This window comes from Acanthisitta chloris, unplaced genomic scaffold (genome assembly GCF_000695815.1).
Source record: "Acanthisitta chloris isolate BGI_N310 unplaced genomic scaffold, ASM69581v1 scaffold16348, whole genome shotgun sequence".
Taxonomy (NCBI): domain Eukaryota; kingdom Metazoa; phylum Chordata; class Aves; order Passeriformes; family Acanthisittidae; genus Acanthisitta; species Acanthisitta chloris.
In genome coordinates, this window is record NW_008687733.1 from 1 (window position 1) to 11206 (window position 11206).

Below are 11206 nucleotides of genomic sequence, written 5' to 3' on the forward strand. Positions count from 1 at the left end.
TAAGGGAGTTGCTTCTCTCCGGGCTCTGTTGGTTGGAGGGCATTGGAGCTAAGCGAGTTTAGTTATCAGGGCAGTGAGTCACGGCGTGGCCGGTCCGTCATTCCCGGCCCCTCCTCCCCCAGCGAGTCTCTGTGTGTGCCCTGTGTTCCGGGGCATGTTTGCGGTGGCTGTGCGTTCGGCGCTCGGAACGCGGGGGAGGAAGCTGTGCATGAGCCATTACTGTTGTGTTATTCCAAGAGAAGTTTTACATGGGTTGTGTGTACACTTGTAAACAAACTTAGTCTTTACCCCTGTCTTCATCCTTGTCTTCACACCGTCTTTACCCCATCTTCAGAGGGCACTGACACTGACAAACTGACTCCTTTTTCCACCCATTAGTTGCAGTGCCGGTTCTCCCTACCGAGTTTACTAAACTACTTCAGTAGTTCACCATAGTTCCCTAAGTACCTGTAGAAGACAAGCTCTTATGAGATTATATGAGCTTATTTGGGAGCCAGTGATAACTAATCGTCCTGATTATTGTTTTGCCACTGCACTCACTAGTCTTGCTGACTTGAATGAAATGTTTATTTACAGTGTCCATGGGGAGCCCCTAACACAACATCAATATCATGTTCCCTTGCTGATGTAATGAGTGAACAACTGGCAAAAGAACTGCAGCTGGAAGAAGAAAATGCTGCTTTTCCTGAAGTGGTTGCGTAAGTTCAAGTCCTGGATTAGTGATCTCTGTAGTTGTGACACCATCTTCTCTCTCTTGTGCATTTTCTTACAGTGTGATTAATGTGTTAATGTGTAGCTTTGCTCTACCTTCTAACTCTGGTTCTTCAAATCTTCTTCAGTGAAGATACCTTCCCCAGTTAAAAAACTTCCTTAGATTCTCTTCTCTGTTGCCTTTCTTTCTTTCTTGATGTTTTCTTTACATTTTTGGGGTTCTGTAAGCCAGTCTGTAAGCTATGTTTAGGCAAATATCAGAAATTATGAGGATTTTCCTTCCCTTTTAGAGATTCCTGTTAGTGGTGTACGGTGTTATTTCAAGAGCTGTCAGGTATATCACCTATATCCTCCTCCTACTTGTAAGCTTTAAACAAAGGCCAAGAGCTTACTAGTTGTAAACTCAGACAAATTTCAAGTGCAGTCTTTTCTGTGCAGCAGAGCAAAGCAACACTATTTGGGCTTTTTTTAATTTACTTTTATTGATTTATTTTTAAATATATAAAAATATATATACACACACAGGCATATGCCTGTGTGCTTGCTTTCTTTTTTAAGGATATCTTAAAAACAGCCTATGCTTAGGGAATGGTAGAAAAGTAAAAGTTTAAGTATATTTGCATCGTAAAGAAGTGGCAAAGAGAAATGAAGTCATGCTCTATTAATACTTAGCATTGGCTTAGAGGGTAGGCAGACAGCTGAGATCCATTACTCTCTGTGCAGCTCTGCATGAAGTCTTTTGTGTAGTGATGAAATGGTATAAAGCAGTGTTTCCGCTTAGATTACTCTGGTTTTTACTTAACTAATTACTTAAATTTTTTTTCATTTCTGTTTTCATCTTACATAGTGTTGCTGAAGGACCATTTATTACAGGAGAAAATGCTGACACTTCTAGTGACCTAATGCTAGCTCAGATGCTGCAGATGGAGTTTGACAGGGAATATGATGCACAGCTTCGGCGTGAAGAGAAGAAGATCAATGGAGATAGCAAAGGTACTCTCATCAGAAGGAATATTTTTGGACGTATGCTTAGCACTCTGCTTAATCTGACAGAGCTATGAGGAAGTAGCACATCCCTGATAATCACAGACATGCTTATTTGTTTTGTTTCTCAAGTCTCCATATCCTTTGAAAATTATCGGAAGGTGCATCCCTATGACAGTGACAGCTCAGAGGATGAGGTTGACTGGCAGGATACCCGTCATGATCCTTACAGAGCAGGTATGTGACAGCTTTAAACAATACAATTTCTCCGGCTAATAGACCTAAGAATATGACATAGTTAAATTGGGCCTTGTTTGAATGTAAGGAGACATACCAGTTGTCTGTAAAATCAGGTCACCTCATTGGGAGGTGTCAGCAGGAGGTTGGGCAGGTAACTTCAAGCCTCTGCGTGCCAGTATATTGGCTTCAGTGGGTGAATCTGGCAAAGTAGCTACTGTGTGTGGAAAGTATTGTGGGATGTGTGTGTCTGTCACCTGCATTTGGCTAGGAGCATCTGCACATGATACTGAATATTCCTGGGTTTTAACCTGCCAAAAATGTGTCTGACACTCCAGAGAAGAGACAGAAGTAAGTCACAACATAGCAAAATAAGCTGTCATGCTTAGGATGAGGGAAGACTGCAGTAAGATCATACATTTGAAGTAATTTATTTTGGTTTAGAAATAACATCATGTTACTTTTGTGAACATTGTGGAGCCTTTATGAGCTTCAGTTATACTTGTTTAGATGCAAAGTTTAATTTATTTTTCTCACTTCTGGCAGATAAACCTACTACCACACCACGGAAGGGTTTCATAGGAAAAGGAAAAGACATTACTACTAAACACGACGAGGTGGTATGTGGAAGAAAGAACACTGCTCGCATGGAAAATGTAAGTGAAGACTTAGGGAAACTTATTTTCTGTGTGAAACTGGAATGCTGCAATTCAACCAAAGAACTAATGCTTGTCCATCAGTGCTACTGGGTAGGGTGTGGGGGTTTTTTTTCCCCACTGGATGAAAGCAATGCAGTGTTTGGTGCAGTTATTCAAACTGGCTGCTTGAGTTGTGCGGATTTTTCCGTTTAATAATAGTTTGGTTTTGACCATGATTCAAGAATTTGTGTGGAAGTGTTTTCGCAAAACAAAACTATCAGCAAGTATATAGGTATAAAGGCATAGGTATATAGGCAAAGGTTATATTTGAAAAGTTTAGCTATTGTGTAACCTATTTTTTTAAATTAATTTTGCCTGATGAGCCAAGTAACTTATTTTCAGTCAATTGTTTGACTTAGAGCTTTTCAGTCTGTTTATCTGTAGTACATACCTTCCATTTTCTTTAAGGTAACTGCTGCAACCTCTGCAAATAAGGAAATGCTGCAAGTGCTATTTTTACAGGATGTTAGGTAATCTCATATCAATTTGTGCAGAACTTCGAGTTCTGAGTTTAAAGCAATATGGTTTTTTTAACATAGTGCCAGCAAAACCGGAAGTGGGTTTCACATAGGTCCTAATTTACCCTGGGATTTTCCAAATCAGAGTGAAAAATTTATGTTTGTGCAAACTTCTGATGTCTGCTCATAACAATGCTTAAACTTCTATTATTTCCACTTGTAGTTTGCGCCCGAATTCCAAGTTGGGGATGGAATTGGGATGGACTTAAAGCTGTCAAATCAAGTCTTCAATGCCTTAAAGCAACATGCATACTCTGAGGAACGTCGAAGTGCAAGGCTCCACGAAAAGAAGGAGCACTCCACTGCTGTATGTTTTTAATGAAGTCACTCTGTATACTCTTTTATCTTGTGTAATAGCCGAACAGTGCTTTGGTAACTGCTTGAAACATTCCAGTTTTAGTAAAACAGTTAAGCAATATTATGTTAACATTGCTGAAGGAGGTGGTATCAGCCAGCTCCTGCTAGAAAAAGGCTGCATTACGGAGAGAGACACATCAAAATAAGAGCCAGCAGCTTGCATTTTTTTCTCTTTGTCTTTCTAAACTTGTCTCTTAATCAGCTACAATGAATAAACTGCCTGGAAGTTATTTATAGAAACCATCCAGGGGACTAATCCTCTGCAGCTGAACTATGTGGCTCTGCATATCTGTCTTCATAGCAAGTTTCAGAGAGATGAGGTGACCGACTAAACTCTGACTTAATAATTTAGGAAGTCAGTTGATAAGCTTTAGAGGTGAGTTTAGAGCACAGCATTGGGTAGTTCCTGGTGTCAGCTTCTTCAGATTGGGGTGTTTTGCTTTATTGTTACTGATATCAAAGGGATATAATATTTGGGATATTTTGATTCATGATTTGCAAAGGCTTCTTAAAAACACAGTAGAAAGTGCAGTTGAGCAACAGTCTGTATGTGGAATTGGTAAAATGCTGCATGTGCTACACAGCTGATGAGGAACCTGAATCTTAAGATGACAGTCCTGGGCCAGATTGGCATTGCTTCATCTGTTTCTTCTGGTTTGTTGGTTGGGTTTTTTCCCTGTCAGTTGAGAGAATTTTCTTAATACACTATTCTTTCCACCTAGTTGAATTTTGTGGTATATAAATATTCTAACCTCACCATAAAGCGAAGAATTATTTTAACAAATTGCATATTCATTTCTTGCCTGTAGGAGAAAGCAGTGGATCCCAAAACGCGTTTACTTCTGTACAAGATGGTTAATGCTGGGATGCTGGAGACCATCACAGGCTGCATCAGCACGGGAAAAGAATCTGTTGTTTTTCATGCCTATGGAGGAAAGTAAGTTGTTCATTACCGACTAGCTTTGAATATCAGAGATGATATGAAAAGCAGAAACCACAGAAATATTTAAACACCTGCACCTTTTTTATTCCCAAGGCTTAAAGTTTGTATTCATGTATAGGCAGCTAATAATAAAATCTGAAAACCAAATGGCAACAAGTGTAAAGTAAAATAATCCCCACTTTCCTTCTTGGAGACCATTTAGTGAATGGGGACAAATCCACTATGTCTTTCTTTAGAAAAATATGTATTCCTTTTATAAAAATGAAGTATATGTATAAGTTTAATCATAGAATTATTATAACCTTAACTTGCATTCTAAATTTGATAGAAAGTCAGATCTCTTGTATTACAGATCACTGTATCTTGCAATATATAAAAAACCAAAACCATGCACTTGCTTGTAAAGATGTGAGTAGTTAACTTTGTTATATATTTGACTTTTTCCGTGAGATGTGCAACTGAAGATAAAGTTATTCCTCCAGAATGTGCCATCAAAGTGTTTAAAACGACTCTTAATGAATTCAAGAACCGTGACAAATACATCAAGGATGACTACAGGTTTAAAGACCGCTTCAGCAAGCTGAATCCACGCAAGATTATTCGTATGTGGGCTGAGAAAGAAATGCATAACTTAACAAGGTAAAGCTGCCAAATGCCTGTTAGTTTCCTGTTCTCTGTTTAAGGAAGATACACTGTGTGTCTGAGTAGAAGTTTAGATTTGATTTTTAGGCCCAAATAATATACAGCCTGGCACAGATTGAATAAGGCTCTGGTTTCTTACAGTTTAATGAGTTGTCAGCATTTTCAGTGACTTGGCAGCAGAATTTATGAGCCCATGAAGTTAACAGGCTCTAGTTGTAAAAGTAATTACTTTTCAGTGAGCATTTTTAGACTCAGTTATGACTGTAGGATCTGAATTTTCCTGTGAGAGATACATATATTTATTCAGTTTTCAGTTCTCTCTAGGGTTTTTTTTACTCTGGATCAGGTTTCTCACACAGCTCTCTCAGATTGAAAATGAGCAAGTGAAAACTAGACTATAGGGATTTGGGTCTTACTGTTTTGTTTTTCTTAATCTTTATCTATTTTCTGATCCACAGAATGCAAAATGCAGGAATTCCTTGTCCTGAAGTGGTTATCCTTAAGAAACACGTCTTGGTTATGTCTTTCATTGGTCAGGATCAAGTCCCAGCTCCTAAACTAAAGGATGTAACACTTAGTAGTGAAGATATGAAAAAGGCCTACTATCAGATTCTTAATGTAAGACAGTGCTGATTTTTTCCTCCAGTTGTGGGTTGTGTTTTGTTTTAGGGGAATAACTGAAAGGACAAATCAGCATTTATTTACTTTTCAGGATGCTTGCATCGTTTTCAAGATCCAAAGTCCAAAGGCTTATTTTGCTGCTGTTTAATATGTGACTTAGAATCAATAAGAAATTATGCGGTAAAAAGAAAATAATTGATTTTAATCTTAATCTGAGTGGAAAACTTGCTGGAACTTGATGACAAACAGACAGTTAGCAGCAGAGGAATTATGAGCAAGTAGTCCTCCTTTTATAGAAGCAGTATGTGGTTTAGAAAATTCTCTGAAGTCTTTCTGGGCTTACCAAACACTTAATTTACAGTGCTTAAGCATTCTCCAATGTATTGCCTCCTTCCCACCCTGTTTGTTTAGGAAATCTAGAAATTGGAGAACAAATTAGAATATTGCACAGTGGATACTTTACTTTCCTATTATCTGCTGTAATTGGTTCAAACTTGTACCTGCTAGCTGTCCACTCAGTCTGACATTACAGACATTAAAAAACCACCAACCAAACAACCCCACAGCTCAGTAATACGAATAGTCCAGGCCTCAGATCTGGAGACCAGTGAGCAACACAACTGTACTTGAAGTGAACAGAATAGAGGTTAGGATTCAGTATCTACAAGTGTGAGAGTCCTTTCCTATGTGATAGGGGTGAAAATGACATGTATATTTAGAGAATGTGTTTATCTGTCTCCTGCACTTGGACTGGTTGACAGAGCTGACATGAGTTTACTAGACTTAATTGTTCTGACTTGCCAAAGCTAAACTCAGTGATAAAAGCTTAGTTTGCTGGTAGTTTACAAAAACTGCGATTCCCTGTGTGGAAATTTGTTGAAGATTTGGATAAAAGTGATATAAATTAGGTGGCATTAGGGAATTGCATTGGGGGTTTTTGTTCCTTGTTTTTGTTATAGTCATGCAAGTGTAGCATACTTCCTTCATTAATTTGGTTCCTTGCAGATGATGCAGCAGTTGTATAAGGAGTGTAACCTGGTCCATGCAGATCTGAGTGAATACAACATGCTTTGGCACGATGGGAAGGTGAGTTTGTTATTAGTGTGGGGGGGAAAGGTTTCAGCTAATGTGAAGTTATGAATACAAAGTGAATTGCTATTTCTCCGTGGCTACAGGTCTGGCTTATTGATGTCAGTCAGTCTGTGGAGCCAACCCATCCTCATGGACTTGAGTTTTTGTTCAGAGACTGTAGGAATGTGTCACAGGTAGGACTTCTTTGATAATCTTCTCTTACGCCAAATGTTTTTCAAGATAAAAACAATTCAGAACTAATTAAAAAATTATCACCACCACCACATACATAGAAGATTACTTTTGCATATTGTTCATGCTGGTGGTGTTCTCTGAAAAGGAAAAAAGTGTAGAAGAGTAAAATGATACCTCTAGAACTTAAAACTTTGTTCAGTAATTTTTATCTGTGGGTCAGCAAAACCAAAATGTGATTTTGACTAAATATTGTAATTGTAACTTGGGGAAGGAAAATTAATGTTTTGTTCTGTGAAGTAAAGTGTTTAATGTGTGCTTTTTATATTGACTAGTTCTTCCAGAAAGGAGGTGTGGCAGAAGCACTTAATGAGCGTGAACTCTTCAACGCTGTCTCAGGTTTAAATATTACAGCTGACAATGAAGTGGACTTCCAAGAAGAGGTACAGCTTTTTCTAACCATTTTAGTTTGGTTAGCTATAGTAGCTATTGTAATACCTTAGCTTTCCTTGTTTAATTTGGATGATCGGTGTGTGTGAGTTAAATTTCAGCAGTCATTCTGCTTCTTGTTTTAAAAACGTATTTCAGTGTAGTACAAACGTTTAGAAAAGCTCAGATTGACAGACCTCTCCACACCCTTTCCCGTTTCCCCTGCTCCCAAGTATAAAAGGTTTTATGTTGCATGTAGTTGCTTCTTTCAGTGTTAAGGCAAATCTAGTGATCTCTGTTAGTTTAAAAGCTAGCATGGCTGTCTTTCCTTACACATGTTAAAGGTTGTGCAGAGAAAGGACAACTGGGCTAAAAAAAATAATTGTTCTACTGCTTATTTTTCATGGTTACTTGAATTTAAAGTTTAGGCTAACATTTTCAATGTTCAAGCCTAAAATAATGCTAATGTAAACATGGACTTAGGAATCTTTAGTCACTGTTGGCTTCTAGTTTTCAGCTTTTGTTTGTAACACCTCAAGATGTGTGTCCTGATATCAGGCATTTATGAAAACAAGTTGTCAAACATTCCGTATTTACTAATTAAACTGAGGGCAACATGGCAATTCTACTCTGCCTAATTACTAATGACAGTGTAGGCTTATGCTAGTCCAGCATGGAGTAGGTGGGAGCTTGAAACTAGGTAACTCCTGGGGAAGGTCCTCAGAGTAAGGAAGAGATAAAGGGAACATGAGGTCACAGTTCCATGATCCTTAAGTATCAGTTAATCTAGCAAAAAACATTTCCCTCGCTGACTGTGGTGTGAACAGTGGGGTGAGGTGTTTTTGTGGTTGTTTTATGTCATTTTTGTGCTTATAAGTTTTATGGGAGAGACTTAAGTTGCTGTTTAGATGTGAATTTGAGCAGCTCATCCTTTATAAACTTCAGACTTGGATTTAGTCACAAATAAGTAGAGTAGATTTAGTCACAAATAAGTAGAGTAGAACGGCAAGTTAGCCAAGCATAACAATCTGAAGATCAAAATAAGCTGCTGTACTGTGTTACTTTGATTGCACAAAACATTGAAGTATAACTGTCTTCAACTTTCACCACTAAAACTTATTGCAGTGGATTTGTAATCTTAGTATTACTTGGAATTTCTCCAGTGCTGACGGATTGGCTGAGTTAGAGTAGAGGTGTTCAAAGTTGGAGAAAGGGGCACTTCTGAGGAATACAAGCTGAAGTCTTAAGAATCATCCAGTCCTCCCTGCAGCTGGTACATTTCAGTTACTTAGCTTGAAACTCTAAAGGAATGGTGCTCATTTTGGTAACTTGTTTAGAACGGGTGTTTCAAGTTGCACTTTGAAATCATGTCACTTGTACATGTGACTAAGACACTGAAATAGCAATATTGTGTATACCTGCTCGGTCATGTAAAGCTACTTTTGAACACTGTTTAGAAGCATTTTGGTGCACGCATGGTTTTAGGATTTCAGCATGGTTTTATTTTTGGTTCTGTAGATTGAAGCTTTGGAGAAGATGAATGAAGATCACGTGCAGAATCATGGCAAGAAACTGTCAACGTTTTCAAGTGATGGAGACCCACCTATATATGATGAATAGCACTGAATATATAGCTGCTAACAAAATGAAACACAAATTTACTGCTTCTAACTATGTTGGTGCAGTAGTAAATGTCAACTACCCATGTCAAGGGAGAGTGGTTGGCTGGGAATACCAAAATGGAAAACACAGCGAGTGTACCATGATGCCCCAGTGGTTTGCTTTTTTTAAAAACTTGTCCCACACATCAGGCTGTCACTGTGAGAATGAACTGTCAGTGCCACTTTGGACAGTCTGACCACGGATTGCCCAGTTACATTAGTCTAATGTAGCTCAGATGGTCATATTTTGCATGATTCAGAGCTTATATGTTTTAGGTTTTTTTTTTTTAAAAAGAAAGAAACATCTATATCATTCAAAGTATTTAGTGGGAAGGCACATTGGGAGAGCCCCTCTTTTTTTTTCTATTGCTGTTTGAAAAACTAATTAAAAATTGTGTGTGGACACAATGTCAGTGAACCTTTTATCTATCCCCAGCAAGGGCAAAATGAAAAGTCAAACTATGAGCTGCAATCATATGATAATGTTAATTTAGCAAACTAGTGCATTAGTATATGTAAAAGCCTGGACCTTTTCATTTGAAGTACAGTGAATGTGGCTCTAACTATCTCTGTAAATACAGTTGGATATTACATGAGAAACAGATTTGAATCCAGCCAGCAGAGAACTTCCTTGGTGACATGCCAGGAAATCCTGAGGGCAGCATCCAAGGTGCGTAACAAAGAACAAGTTCGGTTAGCTTCACTCTTAATATACAGATGGTTCCAAGAACTCTGCACAAGCCAAAAATAAAACTCTATAATAACCCTCTCTCTACCTAGAATGTCAGTTTAGAGCATCAAATATTCTTGCCCTGAAGGTAATCATAGACAAATCTGGGGGGATTTTTTGCACCTGTCAGCAAAAAAACTTTGTTTAGAAATAATGATGACCAGTATTTAGTTTCTAAAGTCTATTTCATGCTTTTATTCTTAACATCAGTCTTTTTTTTTATTTTAACAACTTCTACAAATATAAAATCCAAAACAACACATTTAGAGATGAACTGATGTGGTGGGATGGTTTGGAATGAAGAAATTCTAATCAACTTTTTAACTGATTGCTGTTCCTGATGCCGCTCTTTATCAAGCAGATTATAGTGATGCTACATGTGACATTCTCACAGTGTGCTGTGAAAGTGACTTTTTTATCTCTCTGTTGTTGTTGGAAAGCTGGTGGTGAAGTAAAAACTTACAATCTCGTGGTGGTATTCTTGCATGGTTCTTTGCACCATATGGGCTTTCATTGATCCTCAGTGCATCACTGGAGCAGTGTTAGGGTAGGATACACTAATCCATTATACCAACAGAAAAAAACCTATTTGAGTAGGTGCTACATGAACAGTAAACAACTTGGATGGTTTGGCCAGTTTAATCTCAGCACATGTATCCTCTTCCCTTTTCAGACAATTGTCTTGCATTTATCCCTTGCTTTTGAAATAAAGGAACTTACATCTTTTGGATACTTAAGGCTGTTCCAAATTGCTCAGTGGTATCGGGGAAAGAGCAGACTAGGTGCTGTGAGGGAGATGCTGCAGTTAGCTAACCCCTTCAGGAAGACTACAAGCTTCTGTTGTCAAATATAACCTGATCTTCAGAGGAGAGGGTTTTTAAAAAGGAAAGGATTGTCCTGTTCTAGGCTTATAACTAGTTTTGATACTCTTAACATTTCTTAGAGGGGAAAAAAAAATCTTCGAAGCAGTTGATAATACTTTAAAATGTCCTTGTCTAGGAAGGATGCTGATTGTTACAGGCATTTGTCTCAAGTGAGAGCAGAAATAAGGGGAGGGTGTTCCTTGAGCTGCCATTTCAAACAGGCCCATGCTTGTACCATTGTGCTTGGACTCAGTTGTTGCTGCTGTTTTTAATTTCTTTCCAAAATCTGTCTAGCACAGGTTTTAAAAAACACCCCAACCAAATAAATGAAGCAGTGGTCCTCAAGTCTGATTTAAAGCTATTGGGCCCAATTACATGTTTATGTATTGTATATAAATATATTTTCACTTTCAGCAGTAAAATTGGCTCAGGAATTTGCTTTGAGATTTTAAGACAACTGGGCACATTCAAGTTGTTGAAAACAAGGAATAATTTGCTAAAACAAGCATTTCCCTGGACTCCTTTGAAATAAAAGGTTCTAGGATTATT

At 38.1% G+C, this 11206-nt stretch overlaps 1 protein-coding gene across 1 annotated transcript; it reads left to right on the forward strand.

The window, feature by feature from the left end:
• The first annotated feature begins 580 nt into the window (after positions 1 to 580).
• RIOK3 (RIO kinase 3) lies at positions 581 to 9240 on the forward strand. Its single transcript, XM_009080737.1, has 12 exons — positions 581 to 698; positions 1559 to 1704; positions 1828 to 1932; positions 2479 to 2588; positions 3312 to 3455; positions 4315 to 4442; positions 4899 to 5087; positions 5549 to 5708; positions 6717 to 6797; positions 6887 to 6976; positions 7310 to 7417; positions 8922 to 9240. The coding sequence occupies exons 1-12, from the start codon at positions 631 to 633 to the stop codon at positions 9021 to 9023; spliced, it is 1431 nt and encodes a 476-aa protein (XP_009078985.1). The 5' UTR covers positions 581 to 630; the 3' UTR covers positions 9024 to 9240.
• The last annotated feature ends 1966 nt before the right edge of the window (positions 9241 to 11206 follow it).

Coding starts and splice junctions, on each gene's coding strand:
- RIOK3 (XM_009080737.1), top strand. CDS start 631: ATGAGTGAACAACTGGCAAAAGAACTGCAGCTGGAAGAAGAAAATGCT. Junction 1,705..1,827: donor GATCAATGGAGATAGCAAAG/GTACTCTCATCA, acceptor TTGTTTCTCAAG/TCTCCATATCCTTTGAAAAT. Junction 4,443..4,898: donor TTTCATGCCTATGGAGGAAA/GTAAGTTGTTCA, acceptor TTTTTCCGTGAG/ATGTGCAACTGAAGATAAAG.